At 35.4% G+C, this 26,412-nt stretch overlaps 2 protein-coding genes across 2 annotated transcripts in view; both read right to left on the reverse strand.

The window, feature by feature from the left end:
• Nucleotides 1-10,282, reverse strand: part of LOC149786831 (uncharacterized) — a 52,727-nt gene extending 42,445 nt beyond the window's left edge. The window contains exon 1 of the mRNA XM_089977353.1: nucleotides 10,178-10,282. The gene's annotated coding sequence lies outside the window, so the exon portion shown is untranslated. The remainder of the gene's footprint in view (nucleotides 1-10,177) is intronic.
• Nucleotides 10,283-12,472: 2,190 nt separating this feature from the next.
• LOC149786832 (putative defense protein Hdd11-like) lies at nucleotides 12,473-18,690 on the reverse strand. Its single transcript, XM_089978274.1, has 5 exons — nucleotides 18,539-18,690; nucleotides 17,323-17,523; nucleotides 16,631-16,764; nucleotides 14,467-14,567; nucleotides 12,473-13,518 (listed from the first exon to the last, which is right to left on the reverse strand). Exons 2-5 carry the CDS (start codon nucleotides 17,504-17,506, stop codon nucleotides 13,344-13,346), a joined length of 594 nt encoding a protein of 197 aa, XP_089834400.1. The 5' UTR covers nucleotides 17,507-17,523; nucleotides 18,539-18,690; the 3' UTR covers nucleotides 12,473-13,343.
• Nucleotides 18,691-26,412: the final 7,722 nt, after the last annotated feature.

Genomic DNA, 26,412 nt, shown 5'->3' on the forward strand with positions numbered 1-26,412 from the left:
TCATGAGAGATTTAAAGTCTGTGGAATAGTGGGCCTTAACTTGAACTTCTGATTTCGTTCATCATATCATGCCCAAGAGATGCCTTTCATGTTCGTTTCTTTTACTGCTTAGCCGTCAAAATGTTGTGTTTGCAAAATGTTTGCCGTTTAATTTGTAATACGATTTTAATCTCTCTCTCTCTCTCTCTCTTTCTCTTTCTCTCTCTCTCTCTCTCGATATATATATATGCATTATTTCAGCTGAAAGAAGTGTTTGAAGTAAGCATTGTTTTCTGATAAGGGACCATGCGTGATAGAGCTTCAAACAGATAAGATAACATTTCCAGATTCTGTATATAAACAATATAATATGTCCACAAACCACATAGTGACTCAGAATAATAGTTTTCAGTTTCTCTGTCTCATTTAAGATGTATACATATTTGGACTTAATTACACTAAAATGTTTTTTAAGACAACAAAACCGTATTCTAGTCCGTATGATTAAATTATAGATTCAAGTGTAGATATGCATCGATAAAGAATTAGGTAAATGTTACATATTTTACCTACGCTACTATTTTCCTGCAAACGTTACATGTTTCACCTACGCTATTATTTTCATGTTTTCTTCATTTTCTCGTGCTTGAAAATTCTTTACTTGCGATTAATCTTGTAATATTGATTAGTTCACTTGAATCATTGGTTCAAATAAATAATGTGACTCTTTCTGGGAAATTAATTACCAAAATACTGTATTTAGCAACTAAACCCTCTGCTTCCTCACGTCAAGCAACATCTGTCGTTCAGATGGATCTGGCTGTGTTTGCATTGGCTATACTATTGTTATCAACCAACATACCGGTAAACAGTTATCTCGTATGTGAGTGGCATATGTACACGCTGTTATGTCTCAACCAAAGTTTTACAACTGCTGAACGTGTGTGGACAATTTCAGAACATGGACTGGTTGCATTATTTTAATCTGATGCTTAGTGTTTCGTGATATAAACATGTATTTGTTCCTAAACATTCATATGCATTATCACTATTGTCTCATTTTCCAATTAGGTCTCCTTACTCAGCAAAGCTTATGACTGCAGAATTTGATTTGTAATATTCGCACCACTCCCAACCCAACCCAACCCCATTTACGTGATATAGAATCGACCGCACTCTTATGGTTTCGCAGTTTTTAATTGAAAACGCACTTGAATCGTTAGAGTAGGTAATTGGTATGCTGTCTGGTCTGGTGTTGTTGCTTTTTGCTTGTGCCTTTAATGGTTAAAATGTATGTCAGCACTGCTGTATTTGATTTAGAACTTAATAGTTATCGCAGAACTAAATAATTATTGTAAAATAACATATCAGTGTTTATTTCCAAGTTTCCCAAACCTCACTTATAAACATTCCATCATACAAGAATAGAATTTTAATATAAAATGACTGATAATAACAGAGTAAACCTAATGTTTTGACCTACTTCAAACAGTGGCCTCCCCTGACCGTTATTTATTATAACGTTTTTGTGTTTTTTTAAAGTATGTTTCCTTTTCATCTTAAATTGTCAGTTTCCTTGAATCTTTTCCCTTCTAATTATGAGAACAAAAGAGGAAGTATAGCTTTTAATTAAACATTTCTTTTGCCAACTGTACTATCAATAAATGATCCAGCTCCTGACCTTATGGAACACATAGTATAAATGGGATGTATGTAGGTTGCAACCTCAAACAAACTTGATTACATCAAGCATGTGATCTAGTACGATCACACTATTTAGGACATTGACTCTGAAATGTAATTATACGTATTGACTGATTCATATGATAGTCACTACTTACATCATCCCAATCTAGTTCTGAATGATAACATGAGAAGAGCACTCCAGGTACTAATGTAGCTAGTATATAAGAGTACGGCGTGACTCAGCGTGTTGTTTTTTTCTTCAGACGTAACTTGTGCATTGGAGTGCAGTTTAACTCAACGCGTTGTTTCAGACACCAAGGTTAAGATTCGCCGCCTTTCTTATGCATACAGCACATATGGGTCAGATTTTTACATTACTATAAGCATATTAAAAACCGCCTAGTGAAACAGGGTGTAAATTCATTCCACTCTGTTCCAGTGCTTTCTTTTTACTCAAGCGATATATATTTAGATACAGACTTTCATAAAATATGCTTCATTCCTTAAGTAATAATTTTATATCAAAATGAAAGAGAACCATATTCATATCGACTGTTCACTTTGAGGATCAAAAACAAAACTGAACAAACCAAATTTACAGTGCATAGCCCGTGCTGCGACGAGCAAAATTGGGCATTTGTTTAATTTCAACGCCACTTAGTCTGAACTCCTTGCGGACTTAATAATGTAATGCCCTTCATATCTACCTGTCATCTTAATCCACCTATGCTCACATGCATACACACACACAGACGGAATCGACTTTGACTTAAACGAGGAATCTACAAAAGTCTCATATATAAGATTTAAGTATACTTTTGTCAGAAAAGGAAAAATGGTTAATTATTTTAGTATTACCAAACAAGGGTACCGTTTTTATATTTCACAAAGTATGGCTCTTTTCACTCAGTGAAAGCAGCAGCCATATTTTGTTTTTAAATAATGCATTTGAAACGAATATTTGTCTGTTGGCGGTATCGTGAGTGATCGCGAAATTAAAACGTGTAAAAACTACAAGTTTAATCCAACATTAAAGCTTCATTGAGTGGATTCATGAGTAAAATCTCGACATACGCATTCTGAAAATTTTAAATTCAACTCTAATCATGTTCTTTGTTTTGATCTGTTTATCTGTTCATTAAGTTAAAAGGAACGGCCAATAACAGGGATTACGTAGTCAGATAAGAGTGACAATGTCCTTTATGATAGTGAATTGGTAAAATAGTTAAGGCCAGCACCACAATCCCATGCACGGTATAATATTGTAACCCTTTATTGGCACCCAATCACACCTTATCATAACCTTATTAGTAATCCCTCCAGTTTGTTTGATTCTGAACTGTTATAATATAGGCCAAATACTGTAAAAAAAGATTACTTAATCATTAAACATGGTGTTTGTTCTTAAAAGAAGACTACATTGTTCGCAACAACAAAAATCTGATTTTGGGATTAATGCGGCCTGACAAATGTGATATTGACTCTTGTGTATTGGAGTGGAATGATACATTGAACGGTGTATGTCCTTTCTTTGTAAAAGTTAAATCTCCTATAGTGTCTTGATGGAAAAGATTATAACAGAAGGAAGCAACCTTTTTTTAATGAAGTATGTGATGTAAACAATGAATTTAAACAAAAACTAAATGATTATAGGAAAACAAGTATGACTGAATTAAGGATATATATGGCAAAGACCAGGTCAGATTATACATTAATTAATGTCAGGTATGATTATGACAAGCAAAGCACATGCAATATTGTATTGTAAACTGCTGTAAGTCTTCCGACATCTAACGCAAGTTTTACAAATATAAGGAGTTGCAAATAAATACTTTCAGACAAATCTTTTAAAATGAACACAAACATGTATCATAAGACAAAACATGTACGCAAAGATGTTAGAACTCTGTAAAAGGTATATGAAATAAAGAATATAAATATCTATGAACTGCATACGTTTCTTAGTCCTCGCTGACTGACCTTTATTAATTATTCCTTTAAGTTCGTCTGGCAATATCCTCTCTCTTTGTAGGAGTTTCAAAAGTGACTCAGCAGTGATGAATATATATATATATATATATATATATATATATATATATATATATATATATATATATATATATATATATATATATATATATATATTGCGTGTTTAACCATCCATTGACTGTTTTGTGAATAACAAGGGTCTGCCTCAATTTGCTGTGATGAATGACTCAGTTATGAAATAAACGTCAATGACTATACTTATGTAAATCTACAAGAGGGTGTTTATTTGTTTTAAATAGAAAACTTTCACTAGCATTTTCATATCATTATTTAGAGGCAAATAAAACATTGCTTAAACAAAGAATGTAGTCACGACTTTGAATGAATGCCCGAAATTGTATAAGTTCACTTTTAATAAAGACCAAGTTCTCGTCTAAATTTTGAAAGCATTTTAATGTTTTGTTTTAGGATTCCTAGTAAGGCTTTCGAGGATACAGAAAATACAGTAGAGACGGCAGAGAACTCTCAGGAAGATTTCAATTTCTTTCATTAAAAGTTTGTACCCATTCTCTGAGAAGCGACATTATGGTATTCACTGATAACACGGTTCCCGATTACACAAGAACTGGAGTAAAAGTACAGTTATTTGACAAGAGTCATCTATATTCGTTTTCTAAGAATAGTGGTAAATTTCCAGTTTAATTTCATACAAGCAAAACTTGACACGTGTCTAAGAGGATGTGCATACTATGTGATTCCAGACCATAATCAACTATTTGTGCAATAGCGAAAATTCAAGAGAATTAGATTACAATACACGATGGGTGTATTTTGGGATGAGTGTGTAATGCATCAAACCTGGGTCACTTCTTTCCTCAATCTCTTACTCAATATCTTTAGACATTTGACAAACATAATTATGGTGCATCTTGTATGAATTCCTGGAGTTAATGTCTGACCTTGGGGCATTTTGACCCCCTCCCACAATGGACGGGACTCGAGATAGAAATAAATTGGGTCTCACCATTGTACAAGAATGTAACATTATTCCACCAGGTTTGTGAATTTTTGTCGAAAACTTGAACAACAGGTAACATGGCATATTGTTTATTCCAAGTCGGTCTCACGTATCCAACTTTTCTTAAAACTAACATTTTGAATGTGCGAATCTAAGCGGTGATAATGCATTGTGTAAGCACACATAGACCATATATATCCTTTGCTAAGTTTGCTCTGTGTTCGTACTATTATTCAAGTCCATCTGGTTAACAAATCGTTTGATTTTATCACTCGGTTAGTGCGACAAGTTTCTCACTGATCAGTAGTTATTCTGTCTTTGGTGAGCAGGTCATAAAGAATTAAAGAATGCATCACTTTTTCACACTGAATGTCCAAGCTACAAGAAGTGATAATGAATAATGGTCTAATATAAATGCATAGTACAATGAATTTAAACCTTCAAAACTATACTGAAGTAAAATTAATGACGATGACAAGAAGAACTTTCAGGTAAACCTTTTGGCAATGACTACTTGGCTGGTTAAACGTAAGGAAGGCGTACGAATATGAAATAATCATAGTGCTTATTTTCCGATCTAAAAGGTTAGTTTCGTACTGAATTTTTTTATATTTTACAAATTGATATTTTTTAACAGTACTGCAGCATCTATCTACTGTATGCTTAAAAACTTATATTTCAATTTTAATTTAATTTTACAGGAGAACATATTTTATTGAATACGATTATGTTGTTGTTGTTGTTGTAGGGTTTAACGCCATTTTTCAGCACACGATAGGCCATACATGGCGGCCAGTATAATTGGTGGAGGAAGAACCCGGGAAAACTCCGGAAAGAACCACCGACCCACGAGAAGCCACTGGCAAGCTTTCTCACATACCCACATTAGCCGAATCCGAGACTCGAACCCACGCAGACAGAGGTGAGATGGCAGTGATCCGTAACGGAGAGCGCTTTAGACCACTCGGCCACTCGGGGCCCCGAATACGATTATGTATTAATTAGTAAACGATCATTTTGTGCCGAAGATAACTATTAGAGTAAATTTACTGCAGTAAGTTACAGGATAAATATTCGTAGCTGTTATGATGCTATAAGCAAGGAATAAGAAATTAATCCAATAGCAGCCAAGACATTTAAAGTCATGTACACAAAATCCCATAAATTTAACATTGGATGCTGGAGAGAAAGCACTGTTATGACGGATTAAAAATACAGATGGACACATGGATTTGATTACAGATTGCCCCAGCACTTTTCAAAAAGTGTAAAACTGTATAATTTTAATTGGCTTATTATAATATGTATACGAATCAAAGGTCACTTCATACAAAATATTTATTTTTATTGTACAGTTGTGTCGAAGAGAGAGACAGAGACAGCGACAGAGACAGAGAGACAGAGACAGAGAGAGGTGGAAGGAAGGGAGATTCAATCAACAGCAATTGATAAAGGTAATCTTACATTATGCAGATAACATTAAACGTGGAACAAATGACTAATGATGTAGGCAATACACCTAGAGGCTAAAGCTGTGCGCGTGTATTCTCATAATTACAAGAATTGAATAACAAGAAACTATCAAACTAATTATCGGCTTGAAAACAAACTTTAAAAAATAGTTTAAGAAAAACCACTGCGTAAATTATAAGAGAGAGCATCCCTTTCATGCTAACTGCATCTAACTTCAGTCCTTAGGCAGATGTCAGCTACAGTAGCAGAGATTAGTCTTGGCTAATTGTAAATTGGGCCTAGACTCATTATATCGGGGAAAATTGTCAATTGGGATCAGACTTTTCCAAGGTAAATTTATAATATGTATAACTAAAATGTGTTTTAGATACTTACCATTAGGGCATTGATCTACTTTTGGCCATTTGACCCTGTTGAAGCTAGGAGTTTATTGACAGGGGTCGAGATACCCTTCGATGCATATATGAAAAGTGGGTGGGTGGTTGGGGCAGTTTTCTCGTACGGGTTCATGCATTTTAGGGCAGAATAATGTAGTAAATACAATGCTAATTCAATATATATAATAATAATTTGCATTTATTGAATCGTTATGACAAGGTTTGTCAGTTTGGACAGTAAATAAATTAAATAACGTTCCATTTATTGGCATCATAATATCTTCCAGCTTTGACAAAACAAACATTGACCTTTAATAGGTCCAAAAATCTTCTGTTTCTGTAACACCTCCCTAGTATCTTAAACATTGCTAAGTACTCTTTACGCTACATGACGGAAAACATCCGAAACAAATCCTTCCATATTTCATAACTCTATGAAACTTGTCTCGAAAGTCAAGACTCGCGCAAGAATTTACACTGACGGCTCAAAGGTTTAGGAAAGGTCTGCAGTGTTCTTCATTGGTAGAAATCACACTGAAAAGGTTCGCTTGCATCGATAGTATCAGCTGATATCAGGGCAATAGACCTTGGCATGAAGTATATTCAGACCAAACATATTTTAAACCTTATGATCTTCTCCGATTCACTATCAGTACCCCAGTCACTTCACAAAAGGAAGGTGACAAAAGCAATATTTACCAACATTTTCAACAATACAGTATACTGTTGGATACCTATCCGTGTCCGTATTAAATGTAACGAAAACGCAGACCACGCTGTTAAAATGGTCCTATCTGTTCGACATTCTGTTTATAAAATACCATACACTGATTTCGAACCTGGTATCAAAAATCCTTATTTAGTAAAGTGGCAGGCATGGTGGAATGATGTTGTCGATATCAAGCTTCATATGATCAAACCTACATTGGCGAAAGGAATCCTTCATACAGAACCATCTGTATGGATAATGTAGTCAGTGCAAAATTAGAATTGATCATATTTTTTATAACCCACTCTAACATGTAACATGGATTGCGTTTCCAAGCTATGAACCGTGAAACAATTTATGACAAATGTTTTGATCTCCAATCTACATGGGATCGTTACTACCGTGTTCAGCTTTTGATGTAACTCGTATTTAACATTTTATGAAGGAAGTTAACATTTTGTTCTACACTATAGCTAATGTGCAACCCTATTTACCTTTGTAAGATTTATACTGTTAATATCCCAAAATTATCTTTTCTTACTTAAGATGTATTTTCTATAGTCAATTATATTTATTCTTTGTTTACATTAGCATCCCCTCTTCACTATGATCCTTCATATATTTTCATCATATCGACGTTGTTTGAGTATTTCTTTTTTCATTATTGGTAATATGTCTTTTTATACATGCTACTTTATTATATAACCATTTCTGTACCGCTATATAACCTTACACTGCTGGTAAACTGTAAAATTCAAAATCAATCAATCAGTCACTATAACAGGGCTTCAGAACTGCACCATCAAAACCGTAAATAGTTCTTGTAAGAAAGTCTGTGATTGACCAGTCGCACAAAGTGACCAGTCATATGGGTTTTTAATATAATAAAAACCTATCATACTACAGTAGCCTTCAATCCAGCCTCCTTGAAACTTTGAGTGGCCATGTCAAATTTTAGGCCATCAAACCCTAATAATTTGCTCATCGGTAGACACTGAGAACTAAAATCAGTTAAGTGAGACATTATTGGTATATGTATACCGTTATTTCAATGGTACGTTACAGCTGTCGTTGGTACCAGGTTTTTCATGCATGCATTTCGGGTCTGACCCATGCGTGGAAAAGATTAGTACAACAACTGAAGTCCACTTGGTGAATCAAACTCCATTCATATCTGTCTATAGGGGTCTGCAATCATGGGCTCGACAAACCCACTTCCCGGCGCACAGAAAAGCCCAATTTCAGATCGAGCAAGCTCAAGTTTGTAAACGGTTTGCTAGCAGGCAAGTCTTAAATTTGATCGAGAGGTCATTTGTCATCAATCCTTTATGTTCTACGAGTTGAGTACATTGCAGACTCACCAAAATACATGACACAGTACAGCAATGTACGTCAACAAGAGTCACTTATATTCAGGTTCTGACTTAGCTACACGCAGTAGGTGAACAGGATCCTCGTCAATCATTATGCTGACAAACGAAACCGTCTGGCCGTCCCTTATGTCAGCATTCAAAGGTAAAACTGATTAACGGTGCGAAGTTTTACGACCGCATTGTGATAATTATTAATAATATAGCTATAGAGATTTATGTTACATGTGTGTTTACAAATAAATGGCATAACTCTATATTAATTAGAAATGTGATGTATCTAAATGTACTCAACTTTAATAATTAGAAATGCGAATTTATATAGAAGCTCAGTCGTTCTATCGAAACATCAAACATACACGAGTGGTTCCTATCATAGGTTGTTTCCGTACTAATTAAAGAAGATCGATGCAAGTTTACGTGTATTGTTCAGCAAATGTATACATTCATGAAAATGTTTCCCGATATTATTTTTTTCAAGCCATATTTCATAATCATGGCCAATCAGACTTGCAAATTTTGATATAGTCGACGAGATGAGCCTATTAACGCATCAAGGCAAAAACATATCGAATCAAACAGCATGATGTTGCAATCTTTTGGTCATCTGTTTATGCATTGTATTCTACGGCTTTAATAAACACAGTTCCCGTTTCCATAATCTCCATAATCTATGTATTCATCTGCATGTAAAACTAAATCTATTTTGATAGCTTTCATTACTGACAATTCCTAATCTGAAAAGAAAAGATCAAATAAAATTAAAATAAGCCGTCAATTTGTATAAAACCGCAATTTATATAACGTGTATGCACGAATATTTGCAAGCAGGGGCGGGGGGGGGGGGCAAAACGAATGAGCAAATATCTTCCAAATTATCACAGGCTTACCACATATTTGGCAAAAGATCATTTCAACCTCATTTATGGAATGTAGTCAGCATTAAAAGGAAACTACAAGGAAGCGAAGCAGATGTAGTACACAGATATTGAAAATAGTCATTCTGTTAGTAGTTTTAGTTGTAAAATCAAGTCCTTCATACTGGAATATTTTCAAATACCATAAACGTTTAGAATGAAGTAGTAGAAGCAGGGATCAGTCTTAGAAAGTAAATTCTCATCCAATCAAAAATATAAATTCCATCCATTACATACAAATTAATTTTCCTATCATCGTACCATCTATTTTGTTTCTGACATTCTCATAAAGTATCATATGTAACACAGTGTAACACGGTGTGAGATCTCCAGGTATATGACCCCCTTCTGAACCTAAATCATATTCCTCTACATATTTATTTTCCATGTACTCTCAAAGGTTCCAGTCAAACTATGTGTATAGTAGTCATTCGTGTCACTAGGAGCTGGTGCTATATCAGCTAGTGTTTTGATTTTTAAAAACTGAGTTTGGTTTCAGGGCAGGACGGAAGATTCCTTTTAAACTCTAGTTCAGGAATCTCTGTGCCTCTCTCCCCCTCTCTCTCTCTCCCCCCCCCCCCCCCCCTTCTCTCTCTCTCTCTCTCTCTCTCTCTCTCTCAGTGCACCGTGGTACAAATATCAAACAGTTGCACACTTACCTGGCGAACAGAACGAACTACAATAAAACTTAACTTTCGACTTTCGCTTTGAGAATGTCGTTCGGGCGGAGCGAGTTAGGTATAAAAGGGGTACATATGCTGTGACTGTCCTCCGTGTACAAAATGTTGATCTTGCTAAATCATTGTTCAGTAAACATGTTACAAAGATCCGGCTTCTACTAATGCCTGACACAATTTCTCGTTTTCCCGGAAACCTTCAAGGCAGTGATCTTGCTGTCTGGTGAAACCTCATGAAAATTATTTTAAATTCTTTTGAAATATATTAGACATTTGCATTCGTTCTTAATTAAATGTGAAGGGTCATTTGGAATGGAGATTTATATGTTTGTTTTCGGTTCAAATTTAAATTCTCAATGGTTCTCGATGAAACAACATTGGCACGAAATGTAAAACGGTATCTTCATCAAAGAAAAGCAAATATGGTGAGCTGGCCAGGGGAGGGGGTAAAAGGAGCGCGAAACAACCGGAGGGTTCCCCGGAGTAAGTATTCGTGACAATTATGTGACTACAGTTATGCCCACAGCTCTCTAACCTACTAACCTACTGGCTTTATTCTCCGCCTAAACATTATTTCTATATCCGATTCAGCAGTACATAAAATATTTTTTTGCGACAAGGAAGCAATACGATATGAACAGGATATGTGTGCGCAAGTTATGGTACTGTACACACACAATTAGAATCGGCATGAAAAAATAAACCAGCACGATACGATGACAAATCCTTACAGTTGAGGCAGCGAAGACTTGGTAACAGTAAGGAATTGTTCAATACGGTACGCAAACGACGGTTGGTCAGAACACTTTGTGAAGGGTGAATCAATTATATAAAGGAAAATGTGAGACTGAACACCCAACGGTATTAAACAGTAAGCAAACGTAATTATATGGATAGACTGATCAGACAACGGTAGTAAACAGTAAGCAAACGTAATACAATGGATGGACTGTACAGCCAATGGTAGTAAACAGTAAGCAAACGTAATACAATGGATGGACTGTACAGCCAATGGTAGTAAACAGTAAGCAAACGTAATACAATGGATAGACTGTACAGCCAATGGTAGTAAACAGTAAGCAAACGTAGCACAATCTATATACTGAATACCCAACAGTAGTAAACAGTAAGCAAACGAAATACAATGGATATATTGAAAACGGAACGGTACTAACAATAAGTCAACATTAAGTCACGCAATCGGTAGGATGAATTAGTCTAAAAGATGTTACCAGATCCGAAATTGATCTGGCCCAATAAGTTTACAAAAAAATGTCACAATTAAACCTAAATCAAAACCGTATCGTTTGGATGGTCAACGTCAAATTAATCACTGGCCAATCAGACTTGCAAATCTGGAATTAAGTCTGAGTTTGTGTGATAACTTTGGGACCGGAAATTCACGGCAAATATAGTTCCTCCTATACGTTTAAACTCCTAACATAGAAATCATTGATGAAAACCCTTGTGTGTTCCAATGTTGCTGACACTCAGTCTCATAAAACATGATGAATATAAGCTACTTGATTTCAAATTCTTAAACATAAACTAATAACAATGTATGCACACATGCTTGAGATGGACTGCTGTATGTAACAAGATTTGTCACCTATAAGCATATATGTTTGCAAGGTGAGTGCGAAATAAAGTGAATGAAATGAGTCTTCAGCTTCAGACACAAGCGTACCTGTGTTTCCATGAAACAAAACAAAACAGGATGTACGAGAATCTGCAATATTATCATTAGTGGTTACAAGAATTCTTATTACATTTAATTTCCTAAGACGTTTTAACTTCTAAAATAAATAAACGGCGACACTTTTCATAACTATAAACATCTACAGAAATATAAATACACGAATCTCGGATATTATTTTAGTATTTATGTCGGAGGAAAAAGTTTTCACTGAGAGAAGCAGATATAAATAAGAAGGCAAAAAGGCCATTTATGGCTGAAGGCAAACCATGTTTCACCTAAGAAGAAATATAAATATAAATATTACAGAAAACGTTTCACGAGAAATATTTCAACAAGCATTTACCACTGGGTACAATGCTATTAAACTGAAAAATAATATTTTCTCTGGCAAAAACTGTTTCACGCATAGATCAGACCCAATAGACTGGCATATATATATATATATATATATATATATATATATATATATATATATATATATAACTACATTACAACTGTATTGATGTTTGATGATGGATAGATATGGCTGCTTTTGTTACTGTTTTCACTTACTAGACATAAGGAAAAATAACAATCAGTCCTGTGGAATTAGAATATTTAATTAACTGCTGCAAATTAAAATTGAAGGTTACTAGCTAACTACCCTATCCCACTTTGCATGCACCTTTTGCGAAACACCCGTCGAAGGTACCAATGAGTACGTTGTATGGTCTGATTGTCACCTCGATATCTCCTATTACTAAAATGCACATCAAGCATGGATTTAATCTAAATGTATTTATATTACATTCTGTATCCAGTCAACGGCGTAATCCGATCAATGTTCTAATCATGGCTGTAATCTATGACAATATTTACACTAAGTCCAGTGAAGGGTCGTACATTTGCAAACGGACATCAATGCAGAGAGATACTTTACATGTACAGAAATGCTGGGAAGTGGAATGATATCACAGGTAAATATACAGATAGACATGCACACACACACACACACATACACACATACATACATACATACATACATACATACATACATATGTTATGGTTAAACAGAAAGAAGACAGGCAGAGATAAAGAGAACTGTGTCTTCAGTGTAAGAGCATCAAGACATCATGATTGTTTTACTCCAACTGATCGTTGACCAATAACTTCAGACAAATTGTTTTTAAAAAAAAATATGAAAATTTTGTATTCTGAATTATATATTGCAGCTGGTATAGATTAATAACATTCAAGTTATTATACTGTATTGAGGTTTGTAAGAAAACAAGATAAAAATGTGTAACAAATGGGACGCATATATGCATACATATATATATATATATATATATATATATATATATATATATATATATATATATATATATATATATATATATATTTAAAGGATTATAGACGTGATTAATGCAACTGCAGAATGAAATAATGTGTTCTATACAAAATGTCTTATTACAGGCGCTCAAATTTGTATCCGTATTCACTGACATCATAGAAGTGTGGTGTAGGCAGATTTTCGCATGGATCATCTGGGTCGGTTCTTGACTTTTGAGTGCAGTCTGATACAATAGGACTTGTTATATTTAGCCAGTACTGACTTGGGTGGAAGTTTTCTACTATCGTCAACCTGAAATGTAGATAGATAGATAGATAGATAGAGACAGACAGACAGATAGAGAGACTTACAAAGAGAGAACTATTTGAATAACATATGAAATTCTCTCGAAGTATCGCTGATATCCTTATTCATTACCAAGTACTGAGTAGATCGTCGTATTTTTGCTTTTACATGCAAACTGTTGCATAAATAAAGTACGAAGCAGTGTACCATATCAAACAGAGACAACATTTGAGCAGTTATGTAAAGTACTATATTAACAAATTGTTTTATTCAACTATCCGATAATACAGTACATGTATCTATTAGTTCCATACATTTCATACACAATGTACACACGTGATGTTCTCTGTTTCAAGACACGTGATGTATAAGAAAACTATGATGTTGGGATCCAGGAAAACGTCACGGCGGCTTACATAACTGCTCAAATGTTGTCTCTGTTTGATATGGTACACTGCTTCGTACTTTATTTATGCAACAGTTTGTCATAGAATTTACCCTCAGACTTGTCTTCTACGTAAATTATTTGCTTGCTAGGATTTACATGATGTTTACAATTATATGTCTGTAATGTCAAAGATCTGCTTGTTTATCTTTCGTGTTCAGCTACATATTAACACGAGAACTGTGATTTCGTGCCGAAGCAGTTGAAGTAAATTGCCTTTCCAAGAGAGTCACTTCTACAGCCGACCAGGCCGGTCAGGGCAGAATTTTCATCCGTGTCAGGCACGACGATAACCACTAAACAACAGCAGTTAGACCAAGAACTAAGAAATATTGACTTTAGTTACCGAGCTTTTCAATTGTCACATCATATGATTTAAAACGAAAATATAAAAATGTTCAAATACAATCTGCAAGATCGAAAGTACATTAAGTACTTTAAATTGAATCATAGACCATACATACATTTTTATATATAAAAAACAAACAAAAACATTACTCATTTCTCACCTAAATATGAAGTCCCCCATGGGTTCAGAAGGGGCCATCCAGGAAAACGTCACGGCGGCTTTCATTTTGGGGTTTGAGTGTGTAAGGGCAGTCAGGTTTTGCTGAAAAAGAAAACTTACTGTATTCTTCACAGAGACTATTTCTAACACCAGATTCTTGTTCATGAAACGAAGATGTCCTTTACACTAATCATCTATACCGGTGTCAGCCAATGTATTTGCTACTATAACTAAGTCTTTAGAGCAATTACATATTCGAATTCATGTATTTTACTCGACTGCACATATTGGTAGCGTAACTCGATACGGATTGGTGTATGAAGTTGACAGAACAGCATCAATACATAAATGAGTAAGGACCCGAGGAGGATGAATTTGATCCAAATGAATAAAGATAGGAGGAGGACGAATATGATTAGAATGAAAAAGGACCCGAGGAGGAGGAATTTGATCCGAATGAATAAGGATAGGAGGAGGACGAATATGATTCGAATGAATAAGGACCCGAGCAGGAGGAATATGATCCGAATAAATAAGGATAGGAGGAGGACGAATTTAATCCGAATAAATAAGGATCCGATGAGGAGGAATTTGAACCAAATGAATAAGGACAGGAGGGGGACGAATTTGATCCGAATGAATAAGGGCCCGAGGAGGAGAAATATGATCCGAATGAATATGGATCCGAATCTATAAATAAGACATTGCAAGTTAGTGTAGCTAGAATGATAATGTGTTAACTATATAAGCTACAAACAGAGGAGGTATGTTATATCTTAATTTCATGATTGGCTGCTATTTAATATTGACAGGATCGAAAAATGAACGATATTTATATAGCTAATGTGATATTATCATCTAACAGGGATGTTAATAAACACTGAGATATATTCGCCCAACAGAGATTGTATTGTATGATATGAAACTTAGATCATGCGATATATTCATCTAACAGAAACCATTGTGGAGAGGTGGAGGTATAGAAATACTGATAATTCACCAAAGTTCATGTAGGTCTAATACTTTCCAAACTTAATAAACATAAATCATTGGAATAGTCATGTTGACCATGACACAAACAACACAGAAAGTGAAACAAGCTACGCTCAAAGTACCCGCATCAATAAGAAATTTTGTCACTAAATTGTGTCATCTTTGACAGGTATGTTTTCTGAGTCTGCATCAGATTCCTTCTTACACATGTCTGTGGTTGGAACAGGAAGTCGCTATTTTCAATGGATAAGAACTATGACAGATAAATATTAACGGGCGCTGTCTTAAACAGGCTGGCCGATACTAGAGGGTAGGTAGCATATGCCATATGTATTTATGATTGATTGGTTATGTGACAGTTATCTAACCATATGAAGCAACATGTAATAACAAGTAAACAAAACTTCATTGTCAGCTTTGTGATCTTAATAAACGAAAATGTATTTTCTATAGTCAATTATATTTACATGTATACTTAACTTCACCTGTGACTTTCCGTGCCGGGTAGTTTCATATGTCTAACAGCCTGTCAGATAAGGTCATTGATGTACATGAGAGACGGACAGACAAAATCTGGTGTGTTTGGAGAAATACCTTGTTAAGTTTCGATTTTTCGAGAACCCCAGTTTGCGAGTCCACCTTATATTCTGAGGTGGACTCCAATATTATGGATTCTATTGTAAAACAACATATCAGATTACGATGAGGATCAAACGTTCTTAAATGTAACCAAATCAAGACTTAAGAAAAGCAGCAAACTCCTCCCTTGTATAGAGGAGGCCTGTGTGTTCCTTTTGTAAACTGACGGTGGGCTTTGAAATGTATGAAAACCAGAAAATCCTGAGAAAGTGACAATATCAAATAACTGTTAACCATGGAACTGGAACTGAGCATGTGCAAACCATTTCCACCTGAGCAATTAACTCGAGTCGATACATCTTTGAAAGCCCCAATACCTGCCAGATTTATTAGAGTGAAACTGGGTTACGAATCTCGGTTCGGACCAGCAAAATGTATCCAATGAAAATAATTTCATAGCAAAGCTAGTATAACCTGTATTATAATCAGTCCTAGTTGCATTGTTTGTTAAATACGAAAATTGCACATATCCGGGTTCGTTATAAATGAGTCCCAGTGTATGTTCGTATTTATTTATGAACGAGCACTCTTACCGGTCCGCACACGGTGTGGGTGTCGGTGGAGGTCGGTACGAATGTGCCCAACATTTCACTTGTATTGGTCGTGGAGCGGGCCTGTAGAAGGACACCACGGATCATATGACCCTCCTGTGTTGGTATAATACTGCCTGCAAAATATCAAAAGGATAAAGACAAATATATTTTTGAACAAAGATATTATATAAAGTAAGGTCATGCAAACCAATAATAGCACATCTTGGTTAGAAAATTTTCAACATCATCAACATTCAAGTGTTGTAGAAGTTACAATAAATATACTGTGGATTAAATACATTAAGTCATATTAAGTGTTGCGTTTCATATGATGTGAATGCCGGATATGAAATCAGTTCTGAAATGTGCGTAAGAGAACAAAATGTATGTCTCAGGTTTGATAAAACTTAACTGAGTAGAAACTGAAATTCTCCTAACATGTGGCAAATAACCATGCTCACATGCATCTCTTGGCGAGTAAAACTTTCAATTAAATTATTCCATCCTCTCATGACGGTGCCTGCTTTATATGTATGTATGTATGTACGTATGGATGGATGGATGGATGGACGCATGTATGTATGTATGTATGATGTATGGATGGATGGATGGATGGACGTATGTATGTATGTATGTATGTATGTATGTATGCAAGTATGTATGTAATGTAAACACGTTTAAAACTATTTTACCTGTTATGACGCTGCCTGTTTTATATGACGTCGTACTAATGTGGATTGCGAAGGGTGGATCCCCAGACACCGTATCGGCGCCATGACCGGGAACCATGTGATCACATGCTTTAGGGGGCGCTCCTGTAGGCAGCGAAAACACTGATGCCACCATACATATAACCAGCAGTGCGCATCGTAGCATGATGATGGTTTTATAGCCTGTAACATATAGGTATTGTTTAATATAAAAAAATATTGAATAAAGTATCATTTGACGCTATATAAAACTACACTAGACCAAGATTCCTTTGCAAAACTTCATGAATCTTAACGATATTAGATACATTGTCAACATAAATATTGAAGTTTCATGCATTTTATCAAATAGAAAACAATTTTTTTTTGAGTACCTCCATTATTTATCTTGGAATGCTTGGACGTTACTGTGGTGTTCTTTGAAATGCAGAAAAGCAGATAACCCGTCAGAAACGACAAAGAAAAAATTGACGATGGCAAATCAATTTAGTGATATTAACTGCTTATATTAAACAGCTGTTTTGACTGACTGGATATAAAGCATTGGATTTAATATAAATGGCTGTTTTCACTGACTGAATATATAGCATTGGATTTAATATTAATGGTTGTTTTCACCGACTGTATAGATATCAATGGATTTAATATTAATGGCTGTTTTCACTGACTGGATATATAGCATTGGATTTAATATTAATGGCTGTTTTCACCGACTGTATAGATATCAGTGGATTTAATATTAATGGCTGCTTTCACTGACTGGATAGATAGCATTGGATTTAATATTAATGGCTGTTTTCACCGACTGTATAGATATCAATGGATTTAATATTAATGGCTGTTTTCACTGACTGGATATAAAGCATTGGATTTAATATAAATGGCTGTTTTCACTGACTGGATATATAGCATTGGATTTAATATTAATGGCTGCTTTCACTGCCTGGAGAGATAGCATTGGATTTAATATTAATGGCTGTTTTCACCGACTGTATAGATATCAATGGATTTAATATTAATGGCTGCTTTCACTGACTGGATAGATATCATTGGATTTAATATTTACGGCTGTTTTCATTGACTGGATAGATAGCACTGGATTTAATACTAAATGGCTGTTTTTACTGACTACATAATTAGCATTGACTTTAAATGTCAAAATGAAATCAAATAATATAGGCTTATTTAGAGGTCTTACCTTTGAAAAGTCTGCATCCCAATGAACAATTTACTATGTCGCCTTTATATTACTAAACTCTCATCATATGATCCCGGAGGATGTTAACTCTGTCACAGGAGAGTCACACTTGGGTGTAAAATCGAGAGCACGTTATCTTATCATCCGTATGACGCCTCGTGTAATCTGGATACGACTGCATTATTGAGCTTGACAGAATTTGTGCTGGATCGTAATGAATGGATCATAATAGGTCATTCTCTCGGGTACTGTAAAAGGGAAATAACGAAAAGTCGGACGAAATATTTCAGTCCCTGACATTACCCCAAAATATAGTGTCACCTGTTTCAGCTAGTGGGATGCAGAGTTTACACCAATTTAATGCGAATGGTAATAGAACGCTTCGGGAAAGTGAACAATGAACTGCCAACGGTGAGGTAAATTCGTTTAAACAGACTTGGACATAAATATAGTGTTCGTGCATTGTTAGAAAGCGCCAGTTCAAATGTTTCATCTAGTAAATAGGGGCCTCGGATGACCGAGTTATCTAAGGTCCTGGCCTTTATGGATCACTGACATATCATCTCTTGTTCGTTAAGCTTAGTTGGTAGAGAGTAGGATTCGTAATCCACGGTTCACGCATTTGATAGCCGACAAGGAGAGCCCAGTCCGCTGCCACTTTGCGTGTCCGTGAAAAGCACTAAGCTCCCACTTCTTCGGCGTGGTATTAGCGCGTTCATGACTGACCTAGATGCCGTTACAGTGTTGCTGTAGTAGACAGCAAAAGAGATGTGAGCTATAAGAGCAGCGACGAAATCAGACCAATTAATTTAAAATGTGAGCAAATCTTCCCTAATATTTGCATCATCCTGCCACATTGATGCAATTATTTCAATTCATTAAATAATCAGCAAAATTGATTGGTTTAGAGAGACAGACATACAGCCGAACAGATACAGTGACAGACATACAGACTAAGCAATAAATGACGCTTGATTGGTTATGCGATCCATGTGTTGAGAAAAGTATTCCCTGAGCTCAGCGGAGAATGGGGCACGCTCTTAGCTCTAGGACCAACAATGACTTCTACCAAATATATGCATATTTGAATAGGCATAGACCAAGTATAATAAATAAAAATAATCACACAATGAAATTTGTACAGTACTTGCTAACATTATATTAAATTATTGTAATCAGTAAATTGACAATAGGACTATAAAATGATTTGCTGAAGTGAATGGACGCCTTAAAGCGAACATAAAACTTTGTTGATCTAACGATATTTTCGCAGGTTTTTCTTCCATGCTTTACTGTGTAATTGAAAGCTTTTTTTCTTATTTTAAAGTTAGAATAATGCGCTTACTAGTCTTGATCTCTGAAAAGTTTATTCGTTTCTAATTCAGAGTTACTGTACTCTCATCAGACACGAGTTACATGTGCATGTTGCAGGTCAATGTTATTTTCCATAGGCAAAGGTTCGAGGGGCATTCCGGGGTAATACTGAAAATCCTACGTTAAATATGTCCATTTGAAACGTGTGGCTGATTTCAGACTTATATTTATTATTGCTTTTCTTGTGGTTGAATCTAAAACATATACTTTACGTTGTAAATAAAATAAAACAAAAAGTACTTTTTCAATCTGATTTTTCGCTATAACTTCTCTCTCTGTCTTTGTACTGTCAGTGTTGACTGACTTTATAACATTTACACATTGACTGACCTTGCAAACTTTACGCAAACTTCAAGCTGTATTGTAAAGTTAGATTATTCAATTTTGTATGTTTGCCTATATCAAGAAAGGAATTTATTCTTTTCTCATACTGAACTATTTTATCCTCTTGCTGATTGGGCAGTTGCTGCGTATTTATATGTTATTGTAATTTTTTAAAAAATGTAATCTCTAAATCTGCACCCTTAATAATACATTACGCGATATGCATTCAGTGTAATCACGTGTTGTGCGGGGGGGTGGGGGTGGTAACTGATCTCCAACTGAGCCATCTTAGCAAACTTGCTAGAGTAGTTTACAATAACAGACAGATGAAATTGTAAATTTATAGCTAAATTATTTTGTTTCCCATTTTAATAAAAGTTCAGTACTAGTTTAAATTTACCAGGGTCCTAGAACTAGTAACTGGGGAGGACGCTAGAGGTCGCTTGCGATCAATATTATGATTTCCTAAAAATAGCAACCTCTTTACCCCTGATACTTTCTCTGTTTTCATGTATAAAGAAGTCTCATAAATCGGTTTTGAGAAAACACCGGAACTTGTGAAGTTTGCCTTAAAATGCTGAAAATAATCATAGTTGAAAGGTCAACTGTATATTGTTCAAATATGACATTTGGGACAGTTGTGTAACATATTCGGCGGAAATATCAACATCATTTTTCAAAATTCAGTAAAACTAAATAAGTGAATATACAAGCTGACCTACAAATATTTTTAAATAGATTTTAATATAATTTTACAAAATTATGCTGTAATGTGTGAGAATGTTTGCGGAATACCTACAAAATGAGTCTTTCATAAGGTAACCAAAGCTAGCAAAAACAGTTACTCTTCCGGTCACCTGTGTACGTAATAAATGTAAACAATGGCAAGAATACGGCATAAATTGAATTAATTTTTTTTAAAATACAAAACTTCATTTTTTTAACAAAGTGGAAATTTATGCCAAGGAATTAGATTGTACAAATATGTAGTCATTCATTATACTAAATATTGTGCAACATTTTAGTTTTTAATTCTGCAGACTCAAATTATGCACACACAAAAACCATTCCATTTGTGTTTAATGTATATTCCTGACAAAAGATCATCCCCTGTTGCAACTAGCACTGACTCCGTAACCGAATAAACTACTATTAACCATCAAATTTCTAATTCTGTACCATATTGGCATATTCCTAACAGGAGAATTCCTAACTCATATAGGTTCAAGCCAAGCAATGACGCTGTAAATTTTGTGGCACAATACCAACTGAGAGAAAGAAAAATTGTTCTTTTGAGAACTTTATCAAAATGTGTTTAAATTGTATTTGGTGCAAATTTTTATCAGTGGAATTGATGCGGAATTTTATATTTTTCATACAAAAGGTTGAAAATCTTGGATCCTTTAATTATAGTAGGTGAGCACATTGAGGACTCCGTAATAAAATCACACATACGAAGACATTGCTCGTGGATGGGGATTGTCACAGAGCGAAAGGCAAAATGGAAGCTGTAGGGCTAAATGTTTCATATTATTTCACCTTCACCTTAGTAAAACGGGGACAAATCTTCTTAAAACTGATATGGGCGGTCTAAGGCACTCAAATATCACTCACAAACCATCTATGTCCGCGCAGGTTCAAAGTATCGAATCGGGAGTAGCTTCCCGTGGATTGGTGGTTCTTCCTCCACTAAATATGCTGGCCGCCATGTGCAGCATGTGCTGACAAATGGAATTAAACCCTCAGAATCAACCCAATCCTTATTTTCCGTATTCAACATTATTAGCATCCATATATTTGTTGGGTATACTTGCATCAACGGCAGTTTATTGGGTCGAATTGAAATATTATTCAAATCTATCAGTGTAACTGATATACTTTCAATATCCCAAATTTATTGGGATATGATTATATTTATAGTAATAACAATAAATATTGAAGCATAGTTTTTTTTCTTCTTCAGAAAAGTCAGGTTTATATGGGGGTTTGTTCTTCAATAAAATAAAAAAACAGGTTTTTACTGGGGCTTTTTCTTCAATACAATTCATTTTCTTTAGTACACTTTGCTCGCATTAGATCTTGTATTGGATCTTCCTGCCTGGCCCATTTTTGCATTTCAATCATGAATGCATGTACTAACATTGACCGCATATATAACATCGTATGATAATATGTACTAACATTTACCGTAGAGACAACATCAGCAGCAGGGAGGGTGTACAGACCAGGTGGCTCAGATAAATTTAACCCTCCTACCAAACATTTATCCGTAGAAGCCTCAGAAAGCAGAAATAACGCCTCCTACGCAAATTAATCCGCAAAATTTCAACCCAAAGTGCATTTTTAGGCATAAAAAAAAACAGCAATTTTTGGGGGGGTATTGTAAAATTTGTTTGCCATAATTGAATTTGGGTTGCAATTTTATGAGTAAATCTGATCAAGACCGATTCGATATCTACTACGAGGATCATGAAGATTAATCGTGACAAAACCGTGCGGAGTTGCTTGAGCGTGACTGAAGAAATTTTTAAACTTATTTATATCCATGTCGCCATTACACCAAGTTTGATGGATATTTCTCAGTGTGTGAGTATCAACGCCATTGAAAACTGATAAAATATTACAATTGTCTCTAATAACCTTCGGAATTTGCGTATATCGCTGCGTCACGTAAATCACATCGGTGTTCTTGTGTCGGCCACGCGAGAATATCCTAGCTGGGTTAGTTTGCTTATCCAGCATCACATCGTCGAAAACAACAAGATTATTAGTATCGCCATCTAAACTTTCTACTGATGGAGATTCATTGATATCCGTGATAAATTCTATTGTACCATCCTCAGTATTATCGCTAAATTCCTTTAGTACTTGATAACATCGCTGATCATCAACAGACGGCGCAACCAAATACAATTTATCCCATTTTAGCCATCTCATTATCAAATTTAGCAACAATTGCGTTTTTCCAGAACCAGATGGTCCAATGATTATCATTCTTATCGAATTTGGTAATGCATCGATGTGTTTCACTTGCTCGCGTTTTTTTGTGGCTGAAAAATCAATTACATTCATGTTATTAGAATATTATGGATTCATATTGTGTTAAGTGTCGCACTCGAACTGCTACGATAAATCCAATCGAAGTCGTTACGCGCAACAACAGGAATGCAATTAAGGGAGAATGCGCGGTTTGTAAGACAATTAAGTTTAGATTTGTAAAAAAAAAAGTAGAACCGGAGGAGACATCGCAACCTCCTTAACAAATCTGCCTGGAGCTCCCTGGGCGAAATATCCCGGAGAGAAACATTTACCAGGATATAATTACTGCGGACCTGGTACAAGGCTAGATATAAGACTTAACGATAATAATCAACCAAATCCTGGCGAGGATCCAGTAAACGCTATCGATAACGCATGCTACTATCACGATCTTGCATATCGCAGCGGAGATTTACAACAAAGACATCTCGCTGATATTAAATTAATTCACGCAATAGATGCTATTCCTGATAAAAATTTCAAAGAGAAATTGGCAACTTGGTTGATAAAAGGAGCAATGAAAGGTAAATTAGTACTAGGTGCTGGTAATTTATAATGGAGCAAATATATTATTCTCCGCGAGGATTTTGGCGAGGAAAATCAGCAATAGCCAAACTTGCTAAGGCAGCAAAAGTAAAGCAATCTGTCGCTGAATCGTGGCTATCGAGGCAAGCAGTCTGGCAAATTTATCTTCCTCCGCCTAAGAAAATATCATATGCGAGTTTCTCTGTCAGCGTCCCTAATGAAGTCCATCAGGCTGATCTTATGTTTCTTCCTTACGATACCGTTGACGGAGTTACATACAAATATGTTCTGACGGTTGTTGATATCGCTAGCAGATACAAGGAAGCGGAACCGTTATCGAATAAAACAGCAACAGATATTGCTAAGGCGTTTAGCGAAATTTATTCACGATCTCCATTAACATGGCCGAAGCTTCTCCAGGTTGATCCAGGTCGAGAATTTCTTGGCGCGGTTACTTCACTGATGAAAAAGAATAATGTTAAAATCCGTCGCGGTATTGTAGGTGTTCATCACAATCAAGCTATCGTTGAGAGATTCAATAAAACTCTTGCAGAACGATTATTCGGATATCAGTACGCGAGAGAATTTATTCAAGATAAACGATCTCACGATTGGGTAACAAGATTACCTCACGTGATTAATGCGCTAAATAACGAAGTAACACGAACAATATCAATGAAACCCGCAATTGCAATTACAAAGACAAAAATACCACTAAAGCGAGATTCTACTATTCCACCTGTGTTAGGTAGCGTCACGGTCAGATATTTATATAAGGAGGGAGAAGCCGAGGGTGGCAGAAAAAGAGCAACTGATCCAAATTGGAGTGTTACAACACATAAAATATCGGCAGTAACAAGATCATCAGGAAGATCAGCAATTTATTTTCTAGATTCATTAGCACCACAACGAGGATTTACCAAAGAAGAATTACAAATAATACCAAAGGATACTCAATTACCACCATCGTCGTTAATGTGAAATTTAATTCTACCTAACTGAGATAATTTTCTTACTCGAGACACGGCTAGATAAACTAAATTTGACCAGGAAATTCTATCATCGACGATCCAGACCTGGCCATCTACTGTTAATCCCTGTGATGAATGTATCGTTGCTGCGTATCCGAGTTTCCATGGCGATCTTTCTGCGTTTATTGCATCATTGACAAGATTAATATCAACGAAAATAATATCGTTCAAAACTAATATTTTTTCTTCTCCGCACGGCAAAGTAACATTAATATTTTGTTTTCTAGTATCAGCGGGCCTATAGCATAATGGTACCGGCAACGTTGGAAATTTATCACAATGAAGTTTGAATAATATTTCCTGAATAACATCGCGAACAATTTTTCTGCTAGCAACGATCAGATGATCTGGACGCCACAAAGTTAGAAAATTATCCATCGAAGTTTCGTCGATTATTTTTCTCATCACATCACATTGAAATTTATTAGGTTGCAATCGAATCATTTTTTTAAACTCGGTCAGTAAAATATCATTAGATCTATAATCAGCGTCAATTTCTTCATAATAATCTACAAAATTTCTAAGCCACCTGTGAGGAGATTCACCATCAATAGGATCAGGTTGCCCATGATCGCCGCACATTATTACTGCAGTATTTTTTTCTTCCAACCAACTTAGGAATGATTTTAGTATAACTAAATTTACTGTGCAAATTTCATCAAATATTATAATCTTATTAACGTACTTGTTTCCCATTCGAGCCGGATCCCACAATCCACCACTATATTTGAAATAACTGTGATAAGTACAAGAATTAACGCCACGTTGTTTTATTTCTCGCGCTAATCTATGAGTTGGAGTCAACACGATCATATCAGAGTTTGAAAATAAGTTTATTGCTCGTGTTGTTTTACCACTACCGCCAGGACCATTTAGGTAAACGAATTTGTTTCGTGAAATTGGATCAAACGCAGATACTGCTGTTGATACTTCATCGCATTTATCTTTATGAAATTTATCGCAATCTTCTACATCCGCGTCCTCACAATAATCTAGAATATCCTCGTTTTTTATTCTCCAGGTTCCCCAAGAACCATCGGTGATTAAATTTTCTAATCTGCACTGATATTTCTTATCAATATAAAATGAATCCGTTGCAACCCTTACCGCGATATCAGAAAATTTATTTATCATCGACAGCAAATTAATACTCACATAAGCGAGCATCGATGATCTTAAATGAGTATACTGCGCGGATTCTCCATCGAGATAAGTGATCACTGTACCCAATTTTTCTCCATCAATAATAATATTTTCTCTGTTGCAAAATATTCCACGAGACACTGTATCAGCAATAATAAAATCCATCTCCGCATCATTGATAAATAACCTAGCGTGGCGATGTTTATGATCAACTGATCCTCCTTGAGTAAATTTACCAATTATTTTTCTTCCAATATCTTTCGCGTTCTCACAATCCGTGGGTAACCACACCTCGGTCTGCTTTCTATACGATATAATCGCTTCACTTACCGTCAATGATATCAACATCGACGAATCCAACATATACCTCAATAATACCGTAGGGACCCATCTTCGCTGAGATAAATGCCGACCAAACCAAATATAACAAATTTTATG

The sequence above is a fragment of the Sinohyriopsis cumingii genome, chromosome 12, assembly GCF_028554795.1.
Source record: "Sinohyriopsis cumingii isolate HCF-2022 chromosome 12, ASM2855479v2, whole genome shotgun sequence".
Lineage (NCBI taxonomy): Eukaryota > Metazoa > Mollusca > Bivalvia > Unionida > Unionidae > Sinohyriopsis > Sinohyriopsis cumingii.